Here is a 15,134-nt window from a genome sequence, read left to right on the forward strand (position 1 = left end):
ACCTTGTCCACAGAATGTATGGCCACAGATCCCTGAAGGTAGAAGGACCAGTAGATAAGATAGCTTTGAAGACATACGGGTTATTTTCCTTTATTAGCCGAGGCCGAGAACATAAGAGCAAGGAGATTATGCTTGAAATGTTTAAAACAGTAGTTAGGCCAAAGCTGGAGTACTGAGCACTGTTCTGGTCACCAAATCACAGGAAATGTTAATTGAACTGCAGAGGGTGCAAGGGAGATTCACGAGGATGTTGCCAGGACTGGACAATTTTAGCCATGAGACAAGATTGGATAGCCTGCGGTTATTTACTGTGGAACAGAGAATGTGGAGGGGAGATTTGATTGCGGTGCATGAAATGATGTGGAGCCTAGATAGAGTGGGGTAGGAAAGAGCAAAATCTCTCAGCAGAGATGGAAATAACCAAGCGGGATAGAATTAAATAAAGATTTGAAGGATTAGAGGGGATTAGTGAAGAACATTTCTGAACCCAAACACTAGTGTGTGTTTGGAGGTCACTGCTTGAATGGTAGTAAATGCAGAAAGCCGCATTGTATTTACAAAGTGTTTGGTTATACACGTGAAGTGCTGTCACCTACACGGCTACGGACCAAGAGCTCGAAAGTGGGATTAGGCTGGAGAGCTCCTTTTCAGCTCAAACAGACACGGTGAGCCCAATGGCGGCTCTCTGTGCTGTAACTTTCTATGATTCTACCATTCCCAGTATTATAACTGGATGGATTCTCTCGCCTATAAATAAGGGGAATCTTCTCATTGTCTCAATCGGTGAATTGCTCCCAGCGTTAATACCAACCATCGATTCATCGATTCTAATCGCAAGGGAAAATGTCTCTTGGTTTTCTCATCAAGCTCCGGATTCTATGGGCAATTTTTGATGTCCAAAAGATTTACTATCCTCTGCTGGCTGCTGTCGGTGTCCCTGGTAAGTTCTTGCTTTCAGCCGGTATTTCAATAACCCGAGATTAACAGTAAGTGGCTTCTTCGTCCCTGTGTCCAGCTTTTTATTCAATTACTTTCCTTGCAGTATAGCAACGAATAAACTTCAAAAAGACATCGATGTCTGAAAATACTTTGGGGCATCCTGTGGTCATGAAAGGTGCTGCACTCCGGCAATTCATTCATTCATTCATTCATTCATTCATTCTTTCTCTCTGTTTACCTGTCTTTCTCTGTGACCTCCTTCCTTTCTCCTGCCTCTCCGTTGTTTTGTGAATCGCTCCTGTGTGTGTTTGATTATGGTCCATGCTGCACTGATGTGAACTCCCATTCATTGCTAGCAGTTCAATGATTGCTGTGTCTTTCATTTGCCATTATTAGTTCCATTTCAGCAGTGTTATTTAGATCTGACCGTTATGTCAGGCGATGGGACCAGCCATATTACTTATTCTCTCACTTTAAAGGGGACACTTTGCTCTAAATTGTGAGTCTGAGTTTCGGCTGAGAAATTGTTTCATGACCTCACAAAATTTAGGAATTTCTGCATTATACAGTTGATTATTTCGTTGTACAAATCAGTCAGAACAGTTAACTGACAGAAGCATTGATAATACAATCTGATTCAGCTGCCGCACTTTCCATCATTTCCCGTTTTAAGTTATGTCACTGTTTCTGAATAGTTAAATTACAGTTCTAATTTTGATCCCAGTTTATTATTATGCAGCACATTTAATGGCTTGATTACTGAGACTGAATCTGCATTATCAATTGAATCCCGTGCCTGCCTGATACAGTTCATCATATCACTGATTGAATGTATAGTCATTGCAGCATAGTGTTTTGTTAGTGACACCATTCGTTGTTGGATTGTGATTTATTCATTATATGAATTAAAAGCCGAGTGCACTCACACCACTTGAGGAAAAGACCAAGAGTCACAGTGTTTGAATAGAATGGAAATAGTTGCTGGCACAGATTCGATGCATCGATTGGCCTCCTGTTCTCTACTATACTATGATTTTACGATTCTCGCTTCTGAAACCCAGTTTTGGAGTAATGGCCTGGGATTTGCTCTCAGCATTTGCCATCATTACAACTGTGAATCTGAGAGCAATGTCCGGAGTAAGCACATGCGCAGTTACAGGCGGAAATCCAGGAGTTGCTGCCAGTCATTCCCTGTTCCTCCCCAGGACTCGCTGTTAAACTCCCCACAGCCGGCAATCAATTCAACTCGCTGAAATAACTTAAACTTTTATGCCTGTTATATCTCTCTTAAAAGCCCCGGAAATAGTCAAGCCTTGTTGAAAGAGACGTAACTGTGTTTTTGATGGTGTATTACATTCTAATTACTGCTGAACCGTCGTCCTGGCACTAAACATTTAATTTTATACCGACGTTATGTCAAAATCTTCCACAATGATAAAAATTCCATGTTATTTATAACTTAAAAAACATGTTTCCTTATATTATTTCAGTTTCTACATTATTCCCATGTATGTTCCAATCTTTATTTCGCTCTCTGTAACACAATTAAAAAGTGAAGGATAATCAGCGCATTTTACTTCCGAATTTGCAATCTGTGAATTGTTCAATGTGATTGGCTGCTGAGCCAGCTTCATGACATCACTGTTGCTGGAGTCTGGAGATCCCCTATACTTGCCCTCAAATGCAAGTTACTATCAGCGGGGTGATATTGATGCCACAGGAATCACTGGATCTTTGTGGGCAGCATTGTTCGAGGTCAGCGGTGAGCACTGACCGCAAAATCTGGGCGATTATAGTTTGAATCATATTATTCCACTATTTACAGTAAGAGCAGCATTGTTCCAACTGTAACCTGCAACGTAATTCAGAAATTGTCTGGTAAACTAGTTGTGATTTTAAATGTATACTGGACAGGCTCGCTCGGGAGATGGTGGAAGCAGTGAGAGTTGACTCATTCAGAGGCAATTTAGATAAATATGCTACAGAAATTACTTTTCCAGGAGAGAGTATATGTGTATTTCCCCTAGCCCCACACCAACCCTACGTCCTTCTGTGTCCGCCCTGGAAAACTCTCTCTCCCGACTCTCTTACAACTGCACTTACGAGATCCCAACTGTCCAGCCTTCGGCCCTCCATTCACCACGATATCTCTGCAGCTACCGATCTGCTCAACCACACCCTCACCACCACATTTGTTGGCCCAGTCCTGATTAAAACAATCAGTCTCTCTCTCACACTGGCTGTTTCCCCTGGTACAGTACCCAACTTCACTCCCTTAAGTCCAAGAGACACAGACTTAAACGGATATGGCGGACAACTGGTTTAGCCATTCACAGCCAGATCTGGCTGGCCCACATAATATATTATTGGGTCCTGCTCCTGTCTGACAAAATTGCTCCCTACTCCAGAATCATTCTGGAATGCAAAGAGAAACCCAGCTTCCATTCTCTACCGCGAACCGTCTTCTTAAACCCTCTCCCCAGTCTCCTTCACCCTCACCTCCCACAACAATATTAGGAGCTCATGCACTTCTTTGTCTCTAAGATTGAGACCATCCAATCAGCTGCCTCTGCCACTTTGCTTCCTTCCCCTAGGCCACCGTGACAAACCTCCTCTAAGGATCGCCCTGCCCTAGCCCGGGACTTGCATATGTTTCCATTTTCTCTCTAAACTCCCCTAATGAGATTATTATTTTAGTGTTCGTTCTAAAATCAGGTTCTGGTTTGAACCGTGTTTCATTTGGTCCCATTGTGTCTCGTATTTTGCGATAATTTACCGATTCCTCTAATGACAAATCTCCACGTATCTTCATCACCGATAATATGAAATGGTTCCATCACTTGATGAAATGCCAAGCAGCAAAATTCTTGGGGCATCTCATGTTATTGTGAAGAACGATATTATCCCTGTTATAGATCCGACTCCGTCATGTCTTTGGAAACACAGCAAACTACTGTATGTATCCGCTGTTTGTGAATAATGTCCCTATTTTCCTCTTGCTCACAGTTAATGTGGTGACGATTGTGAGCCTGTCTCGGGGAAAGTGTGGTCTCTCCAAATGTGTCACTCACTACCTGGTGGCCATGGCAGCGGTGGATCTACTGGTCATGATCATCGATCTGATACTGAGGCAGATTCCTATTGTTTATCGGGATCAATTTCTTTTTCTGTTGCACGTTAGAATGTGTAATATCCATGCTATCCTGCTTTATGTAGCCACAGATTGTTCTGTCTGGTTCACGGTCACTTTCACCTTCGATCGATTTGTGGCCATTTGTTGCCAGAAGCTGAAATTTAAATATTGCACGGAGCAAACAGCGACTGTGGTTCTAGGAACAGTGACAGTGCTGAGCTGTCTGAGGAACATTTTCTGGTATTTTCTGTATACAAGTGAATATTGGCTGTCCAACACTCCATGGTTTTGCCGCGTGACAATTGGTGTATCTCGTTCGCTGGTCTGGACTATCGTTGAATTAATGCATTACATTTTAACACCTTTTATTCCATTTATTTTGATTCTACTGTTCAATGCTTTAACGGTCAGACACATTTTAGTGTCCAGCAGAGCCCGCAGCAGACTCCGGGGTCGGAGCAGTGGCGAGAGCCCCAGTGACCCAGAGATGGAGAACCGAAGGAAATCGATGATTGTACTGTTTGTTATATCGGGGAATTTCATACTGTTATGGGTGGTGTTCATGGTCTGTTCTATATTGAGACGATTGGATTACTTGGGATACTCTGTTTCTCTGCCCACATTTGTATCGGAAATCAGCTTCATGCTCCAGCTCCTGAGTTGCTGCACGAACACTTTTATTTACGCAGTGACCCAGAGGAAATTCAGAGAGGATTTGATGAATGTCGTCACATGTCCTTTCACAATGATGCTCAAGTTAATTCGATGAGAAGGTTTCATATTTTCTCATATCATATATTGTTATGTCATATTCTGTTAATTTCACTGTCGGCTTTATGTAATTTATATTTTATGAAACATATCTCAAGCTGTTTGAATCTTAACAGTAAGTTAATATCATAGTAGGGTCCTTGCACACATGTGTTCCCCCAGGGCAGCACGTTACCCAAGAGCGGATTGATGCCTCAGACAGTCAGGGGCTGAGCTCGGTATCCAGGGGTATATTGGCAATGGGAGCCTTGTGCCATTATTTTACACATTAGACCATTAGTTCACCATTTCCCCTCAGTCAGGGGGAATACAGTTTCTCAGTGTTGAAAACTTTCTCGGATCTCTACTGATCTTTGAAGAAAGACTTTTTTGAAAATCAGGTCACACACCAGAAAAAAATCAAGGTGGAAGAAGACTGTGAAGGAGATTAATCTCTGGATCCTCACTGGGATAGATACGGAAACAGAATCAATCTTTGTACTTCAACTTGTAATCCAAAGTTTTCGTTAGATCTTTATTTTAGTGACAGTTTCCAAACTGATGTTGAACTGCTTACACTGGACTCTATCGCTCTCAGTGTTCTGTATGTTTTACCTATAGTGCAATAAAGCAGATTGTGGACCAAACAAAACTACACTTTGCCCAGTGATACATTCGTCCAGCGTTGGATAGTCTCGAAGGCTCCTCGGCCCGATCGGAAGGTAATGTCATTGCTGCATTCCTGCTCCCGGTACAGCACTCTCCCGTCTCCCGGTACAGCATAGTCACTGATCCTGGTACAGCTCACTCACTGATCCCGGTACAGCTCACTCACTGATCCCGGTACAGCTCACTCACTGATCCTGGTACAGCTCACTCACTGATCCTGGTACAGCTCACTCACTGATCCCGGTACAGGTCACTCACTGATCCTGGTACAGCACACTCACTGATCCTGGTACAGCTCACTCACTGATCCCGGTACAGCTCACTCACTGATCCTCGTACAGCTCACTCACTGATCCCGGTACAGCTCACTCACTGATCCCGGTACAGCTCACTCACTGATCCTGGTACAGCTCACTCACTGATCCCGGTACAGCTCACTCACTGATCCCAGTACAGCTCACTCACTGATCCTGGTACAGCTCACTCACTGATCCCGGTACAGCTCACTCACTGATCCTGATACAGCTCACTCACTGATCCTGGTACAGCTCACTCACTGATCCTGGTACAGCTCACTCACTGATCCTGGTACAGCTCACTCACTGATCCCGGTACAGCTCACTCACTGATCCTGGTACAGCTCACTCACTGATCCTGGTACAGCTCACTCACTGATCCTGGTACAACTCACTCACTGATCCTGGTACAGCTCACTCACTGATCCTGGTACAGCTCACTCACTGATCCTGGTACAGCTCACTCACTGATCCTGGTACAGCTCACTCACTGATCCTGGTACAGCTCACTCACTGATCCTGGTACAGCTCACTCACTGATCCTGGTACAGCTCACTCACTGATCCTGGTACAGCTCACTCACTGATCCTGGTACAGCTCACTCACTGATCCTGGTACAGCTCACTCACTGATCCTGGTACAACTCACTCACTGATCCTGGTACAGCTCACTCACTGATCCTGGTACAGCTCACTCACTGATCCTGGTACAGCTCACTCACTGATCCTGGTACAGCTCACTCACTGATCCTGGTACAGCTCACTCACTGATCCCGGTACAGCTCACTCACTGATCCCGGTACAGCTCACTCACTGATCCCGGTACAGCTCACTCACTGATCCCAGTACAGCTCACTCACTGATCCCGGTACAGCTCACTCACTGATCCTGATACAGCTCACTCACTGATCCTGGTACAGCTCACTCACTGATCCTGGTACAGCTCACTCACTGATCCTGGTACAGCTCACTCACTGATCCCAGTACAGCTCACTCACTGATCCTGGTACAGCTCACTCACTGATCCTGGTACAGCTCACTCACTGATACTGGTACAGCTCACTCACTGATCCTGGTACAGCTCACTCACTGATCCTGGTACAGCTCACTCACTGATCCCGGTACAGCACACTCACTGATCCTGGTACAGCTCACTCACTGATCCCGGTACAGCTCACTCACTGATCCTGGTACAGCTCACTCACTGATCCTGGTACAGCTCACTCACTGATCCCAGTACAGCACACTCACTGATCCTGGTACAGCTCACTCACTGATCCCGGTACAGCTCACTCACTGATCCTGGTACAGCACACTCACTGATCCCGGTACAGCTCACTCACTGATCCTGGTACAGCTCACTCACTGATCCTCGTACAGCTCACTCACTGATCCTGGTACAGATCACTCACTGATCCTGGTACAGCTCACTCACTGATCCCAGTACAGCTCACTCACTGATCCTGGTACAGCTCACTCACTGATCCCAGTACAGCTCACTCACTGATCCTGGTACAGCTCACTCACTGATCCTGGTACAGCTCACTCACTGATCCCGGTACAGCTCACTCACTGATCCTGGTACAGCTCACTCACTGATCCTGATACAGCTCACTCACTGATCCTGGTACAGCTCACTCACTGATCCCGGTACAGCTCACTCACTGATCCCGGTACAGCTCACTCACTGATCCTGGTACAGCTCACTCACTGATCCCGGTACAGCACACTCACTGATCCTGGTACAGCTCACTCACTGATCCCGGTACAGCTCACTCACTGATCCTGGTACAGCTCACTCACTGATCCCGGTACAGCTCACTCACTGATCCTGGTACAGCTCACTCACTGATCACGGTACAGCTCACTCACTGATCCCGGTACAGCTCACTCACTGATCCTGGTACAGCTCACTCACTGATCCTGGTACAGCTCACTCACTGATCCTGGTACAGCTCACTCACTGATCCCGGTACAGCTCACTCACTGATCCTGGTACAGCTCACTCACTGATCCTGGTACAGCTCACTCACTGATCCCGGTACAGCTCACTCACTGATCCCGGTACAGCTCACTCACTGATCCTGGTACAGCTCACTCACTGATCCCGGTACAGCTCACTCCCTGATCCTGGTACAGCTCACTCACTGATCCTGGTACAGCTCACTCACTGATCCTGGTACAGCTCACTCACTGATCCTGGTACAGCTCACTCACTGATCCTGGTACAGCTCACTCACTGATCCTGGTACAGCTCACTCACTGATCCCGGTACAGCTCACTCACTGATCCTGGTACAGCTCACTCACTGATCCCGATACAGCTCACTCACTGATCCTGGTACAGCTCACTCACTGATCCTGGTACAGCTCACTCACTGATCCCGGTACAGCTCACTCACTGATCCTGGTACAGCTCACTCACTGATCCTGGTACAGCTCACTCACTGATCCCAGTACAGCTCACTCACTGATCCCAGTACAGTTCACTCACTGATCCTGGTACAGCTCACTCACTGATCCTGGTACAGCTCACTCCCTGATCCCGGTACAGCTCACTCACTGATCCCGGTACAGCTCACTCACTGATCCTGGTACAGCTCACTCACTGATCCCGGTACAGCTCACTCACTGATCCTGGTACAGCTCACTCACTGATCCCGGTACAGCTCACTCACTGATCCTGGTACAGCTCACTCACTGATCCTGGTACAGCTCACTCACTGATCCCAGTACAGCTCACTCACTGATCCCAGTACAGTTCACTCACTGATCCTGGTACAGCTCACTCACTGATCCTGGTACAGATCACTCCCTGATCCCGGTACAGCTCACTCACTGATCCCGGTACAGCTCACTCACTGATCCTGGTACAGCTCACTCACTGATCCTGGTACAGCTCACTCACTGATCCCGGTACAGCTCACTCACTGATCTTGATACAGCTCACTCACTGATCCTGGTACAGCTCACTCACTGATCCCGGTACAGCTCACTCACTGATCCCGGTACAGCTCACTCACTGATCCCGGTACAGATCACTCACTGATCCTGGTACAGCTCACTCACTGATCCCGGTACAGCTCACTCACTGATCCTGGTACAGCTCACTCACTGATCCCGGTACAGCTCACTTACTGATCCTGGTACAGCTCACTCACTGATCCTGGTACAGCTCACTCACTGATCCTGATGCAGCTCACTCACTGATCCCGGTAAAGCACACTCACTGATCCTGGTACAGCTCACTCACTGATCCTGATGCAGCTCACTCACTGATCCCGGTACAGCTCACTTACTGATCCTGGTACAGCTCACTCACTGATCCTGGTACAGCTCACTCACTGATCCTGGTACAGCTCACTCACTGATCCTGGTACAGCACACTCACTGATCCTGATGCAGCTCACTCACTGATCCTGATGCAGCTCACTCACTGATCCCGGTAAAGCACACTCACTGATCCTGGTACAGCTCACTCACTGATCCTGGTACAACTCACTCCCTGATCCTGGTACAGCTCACTCACTGATCCTGGTACAGCTCACTCACTGATCCCGGTACAGCACACTCACTGATCCCGGTACAGCTCACTCACTGATCCTGGTACAGCTCACTCACTGATCCCAGTACAGCTCACTCACTGATCCCGGTACAGCTCACTCACTGATCCTGGTACAGCTCACTCACTGATCCCGGTACAGCTCACTCACTGATCCTGGTACAGCTCACTCACTGATCCCAGTACAGCTCACTCACTGATCCTGGTACAGCTCACTCACTGATCCCGGTACAGCTCACTCACTGATCCCGGTACAGCTCACTCACTGATCCTGGTACAGCTCACTCGCTGATCCCGGTACAGCTCACTCACTGATCCTGGTACAGCTCACTCACTGATCCTGGTACAGCTCACTCACTGATCCTGGTACAGCTCACTCACTGATCCCGGTACAGCTCACTCACTGATCCTGATACAGCTCACTCACTGATCCTGATACAGCTCACTCACTGATCCCGGTACAGCTCACTCACTGATCCAGGTACAGCTCACTCACTGATCCCGGTACAGCTCACTCACTGATCCCGGTACAGCACACTTACTGATCCCGGTAAAGCACACTCACTAATCCCGGTACAGATCACTCACTGATCCCGGTACAGCACACTCACTGATCCCGGTACAGCACACTCACTGATCCCGGTACAGCTCACTCACTGATCCCGGTACAGCTCACTCACTGATCCCGGTACAGCTCACTCACTGATCCCGGTACAGCTCACTCACTGATCCCGGTACAGCTCACTCACTGATCCCGGTACAGCTCACTCACTGATCCTGGTACAGCTCACTCACTGATCCTGGCACAGCTCACTTACTGATCCTGGTACAGCTCACTCACTGATCCTGGTACAACTCACTCACTGATCCCGGTACAGCTCACTCACTGATCCCGGTACAGCTCACTCACTGATCCCGGTACAGCACACTCACTGATCCTGGTACAGCTCACTCACTGATCCTGGTACAACTCACTCACTGATCCCGGCACAGCTCACTTACTGATCCTGGTACAGCACTCTCCCATGACCCGGTACACCACTCTCCCGTGTCCCGGTTCAGCACAATCCCGTGTACCATGAAACCTCACTCACTTGTTTGTTATATCGGGGAATTTCATATTGTTATGGGTGGTGTTCATGGTCTGTTCGATATTGAGACGATTGGATTACTTGGGATACTCTGTTTCTCTGCCGTGTACCATGAAACCTCACTCACTCGTCCTGGTACATCACACTCCCGTGTACCATGAAAGCACACTCACTGGTCCTGGTACAGCACACTCCCGTGTACCATGAAAGCACACTCACTGGTCCTGGTACATCACACTCCCATGTACCATGAAAGCACACTCACTGGTCCAGTTACATCACACTCTCATGTACCGTGAAAGCTCACTCACTGGGCCTGGTATATCACACTCCCGTGTACCATGAAAGCACACTCACTGATCCTGGTACAGCACACTCCCGGCTCCAGTTACAGGACATTCCCAAGTCCCGGTCCAGCAGAATCCCGGATCCACGTACAGTACGGATAATAAGAAAACCGCTGGGAATCCACATCTGGAAGAAAGCGGGGACCAGTCCTTTATGGGAGTGATTGGTTTAACTGAACCGGAGTAGACATGCTCAGCAGTTTCTAATTGTTCATATTTTACTGTGTTTGATAAGGGTTATACTTTATATAAACCCATCGTGGTGTATCGACCAAACTAATGTTAAACCACGATTATGGTCATTTTAAGTTCTCATCAATTTAACCCAACCTGGGAGACAAGCATTCCACCATTGATGTTATTATTGGTGCAAAAACTGTTGTCAATAGTCCAGTATCACATGATACTCGGCCGGTTATTTAAAACCACATGCTTTTCAAAGCTTGTGCTAAATTGGTGAATAACCGGAGTGTTCAATGTACGAATATCCAGCCTTTAAATGGGGCAATACCCGGATTGTTAAATGGGTCCGTGCCGTTAAACAGCAGCGGGTTGTGGAAAGTAAATCAAACAGATTAGAGGATCACCTCATAATTCCCCAAACAGTGATCACGGGTTTACCACCGTAATCATCCACTTTCATTCATCCTGTTCTTCCAGGAAACATACATGTGCTGGCGACTAATGTAGTGATTATTGTATTGGGTTCGTCATTCAAAGACCATGACCAATTAGGCAGAGCGCATTAATCCGTCGGGATGAAGAATCCTCTATTCAAGTTTCTGTTTAGTTGCTGGTTTTATCTGTAATCGGCCCCTCCATTGGTTCTCGCTGCGTCCGCAACAGATAGAAAGAAAGTGAGAGAGAGAGAGAGAGAGAGAGAGAGAGAGAGAGAGAGAGAGAGAGACCGGGGGAAAATCTGTTCCATTTCTGTCCCTTCCCTGTAGACCAGCAATCCAAAGCCGGATGATTCCTCTTATCCCCACGTGTGGTTCCTGTGTTTGGGCAGAGGATGAGATTTGAGGCCAGCCATTGCCAGGATATTACTGCCAGAGTTGGTGCAGTCCATGGATATTACTGTCACAGTTGGTGCAGTCCATGGATATTACTGTCAGAGTTGGTACAGTCCATGGATATTACTGCCAGAGTTGGTACAGTCGATGGATATTACTGCCAGAGTTGGTACAGTCCATGGATATTACTGCCAGAGTTGGTGCAGTCCAGGGCTCCAGAAGATGAGGCAGAGGATGTGAAAGAAGTGAAACTGAAAGTGCAGATATTAGTTTCATCGTGGGACAGGACCCATTACTGCGGCATGAACCTCTCACCTGAAGATTATTCCCACCAGAGTTCGCCCTGTGCGGCTTTAACGGTGCAAGTGGGCAGTGCGTGAGACATATATGGCAGCACAGCCTCGGGAAATGCCGGGCGGTGAGATTCGACCCTGACTTAGAGAAACCCCTCCTTATACTTCTGATAGTTTGGACTGAAGTTTCAGGTACAATTGTTACGCTGCAGAATGCATCCACTTATCTCTGTTACCTTTTGGCATTAGATACCTCCAACCCACCGTCTTACAGCAGCAGATGGGAGTTTTAAGGCAAAGCTTTAGTCGTACGTGTTCATAGGAGGCATGTGGGCGAGAAGGCAAGTGTTGACTGGGTGAAAGGACCGGCAAGATAACTGTCATGTATTCAACCAGCATTGTAACCCATGTAGAAACTGACAAGTTGTACACTGTGAGAACAATGACCACTAGGTGATGAACGTGTGGGAGACACTCCTAACCTGGATATTCAGGGAGAAAAGGGGAAGCTCCACCCACCTCCATCACTTGAGTGCTATGGAATAAAGGACAGGTCACAGACTGATCTTCTCTCAATACTATACTGTATAGTAAGGACATATCAATGGCGACGAGAAACTGGGATTTAAACCACGCGAGCATGGCCACGAGCAGAACGAGAGTGTTAAGGAATGGTTGGGACAGAGAATCAACATTGTCAAAGCAGCATGCAGTTCTCCAGGCAGACAAGGGCAATTGGGCATGCCCCAACATGTAGTTGAGCCCAGAGGGGGAGTTTGACAGAGACAATGGCTAGTTGAACGGCGATTCACGCCATTGCAAGGGACAATGCGGCCAGTAATGGAGCCATTAACACCTGTTAATGGCGCACTTAAGGTCAGTCACAGAGGCAGTCAGAGACGATCGACTGGCAAGGGGCCTTTTGTTTCCAACAACAGCTCATGTTGGAGGTGTAGAGGCACACACTCAGCCAGAGTTTGCAGAGATGAGCAAAATACCTGCAGAAATGAATGCTGGGGGAAATCGCTGGAAGCTGAAGTTCAGCGAGTTCATGCGGAGCACGTATACAGTTCATACAGCAGGACATCACCGTTAATGATGAAAGTGCTCCTCAATGGCATCCCAGTATCAATGGAGCTAGACACGGGGGCCAGCCAGTCCCTGATGAGTATCAAACAGTTCGAAAAGTTGTGGGCGTCCAAGGCCAGGAGGCCAAAATTATTGCTGATTGACGCATAGCTACGGACTGACACAAAGGAGATCATTCAGGTGCTAGGCAGCGCCACGGTAGTCATGACCCACAAAGGTTTGGAGAACAGGTTGCCACTCTGGATTGTCCTAGGGTACGGTCCTGCACTACTGGGGAGAAGTTGGCTTGCTGTCATGAACTGGAAATGGGGCGATGTCTCTGCAATTTCCTCTGTGGATCGAGTATCATGCTCACAGATCCTGGACAAATTTGACTCACTGTTTCAACCCGGCATTGGCATGGGGGCCAAGGTAGTGATTCACATAAACCCGGACGCCAGGCCAGTGCACCACAAGGCCCGAGCGGTGCCATACGTGATGCGGGAAAAGATAGAAGGTGAATTGGGCCGCCTGCTGAGGGAAGGCATCATCTCGCCAGTCGAATTCAGTGACTGGGCGAGCCCGATTGTGCTGGTGCTCAAGGCGGATGGATCGGACACGTTATGTGGTGATTACAAGGCCATCATCAATCGGGTGTCACTCCAAGACCAGTACCCACTACCGAGAGCGGAGGACCTATTTGTGACGCTATCCGGTGGCAAACCTTTTTCAAAATTGAACCTGATCTCAGCTTACATGACCCAGGAGCTGGCGAGTGAGTCAAAGAAGCTGACCACCATCATGACACACAAGGGGTTGTTTGAGTACAACAGATGTCCGTTCGAGATTCGCTCCGCCGCCGCGATCTTCCAACGAAATACGGAAAGCCTCCTCAAGTCGATTCCAGGGACGGTGGTTTTTCAGGACGACATCCTCATCACGGGTTACGATACTGAAGAACACCTGCACAACCTGGAGGAGGTGCTACGCAGACTGGACCGGGTAGGGCTGCGACTGAAAAAGGCGAAGTGCATCTTCCTAGCTCCAGAGGTAGAATTCCTGAGGATGAGGGTAGGAGTAGACGGGATGAGCCCTACTGCGTCCAAGACGAAAGCGATCCAGAGAGCACCCAGACCCCGTAACACGACGGAGCTGCGTTTGTTCCTGGGGCTCCCGAACTATTTGGTAACTTTCTTCCCAAATTGAGCACGCTGCTCGAGCCGCTACACGTGCTCCTAAGCAAAGGCCGCGAATGGGTCTGGGGGGACAGCCAGGAAAGTGCTTTTAATAGAGCACGCAATTTGTTATGTTCCAACAATCTGTTAACACTATATGACCCATGTAAGAAACTTGTGTTAACGTGCGATGCGTCGTCCTATGGTGTCGGGTGTGTGTTGCAGTCTGTCAATGCCAAGGGTCAGTTACAGCCGGTAGCTTAGGCCTCCAGAAGTCTGTCCCAGGCAGAAAGGGGCTACGGGATGGCAGAAAAGGAGGCGCTTGCATGTGTATATGCGGTAAAGAAAATGCACCAGTACCTGTTTGGCAGGAAATTTGAGCTGGAGACAGATCACAAACCCCTCACGTCCCGTTTGGCCGACAACAAGGCCATAAATGCAAACGCATCGGCCTGCATACAGAGGTGGACACTCACGTTAGCCGCCTGTGACTATACAATTCGGCACAGACCGGGCACTGAAAACTGCGTCGATGACCTCAGCAGGCTCCCACTAGCCACCACTGAGGGGGCCACCGAGCATGCTGCTGAGATGGTCATGGCTGTTGAAGCTTTCGGATGCGAAGGCTCACCTGTGACAGCCCGTCAGATTAAACCCGCTATTGCCTTTATTCAAGAAATGTGTCCTGAATGGGGACTGGGCAGCCACGTACAGGACATGCCCTGAGGAATTTAAACCATTTCACAGATGCAGGAATGAACCCTCGATTCAGGCCGATTGCCTACTGTGGGGAAACCGCA

The 15,134-nt window shown here is 48.1% G+C and overlaps 1 protein-coding gene across 1 annotated transcript; it reads left to right on the forward strand.

The window, feature by feature from the left end:
• Positions 1-843: 843 nt before the first annotated feature.
• LOC139252635 (probable G-protein coupled receptor 139) lies at positions 844-4,841 on the forward strand. The gene is made up of 2 exons (XM_070873442.1): positions 844-940; positions 3,946-4,841. The coding sequence occupies exons 1-2, from the start codon at positions 844-846 to the stop codon at positions 4,839-4,841; spliced, it is 993 nt and encodes a 330-aa protein (XP_070729543.1).
• The last annotated feature ends 10,293 nt before the right edge of the window (positions 4,842-15,134 follow it).

The sequence above is a fragment of the Pristiophorus japonicus genome, unplaced genomic scaffold, assembly GCF_044704955.1.
Source record: "Pristiophorus japonicus isolate sPriJap1 unplaced genomic scaffold, sPriJap1.hap1 HAP1_SCAFFOLD_472, whole genome shotgun sequence".
Taxonomy (NCBI): domain Eukaryota; kingdom Metazoa; phylum Chordata; class Chondrichthyes; family Pristiophoridae; genus Pristiophorus; species Pristiophorus japonicus.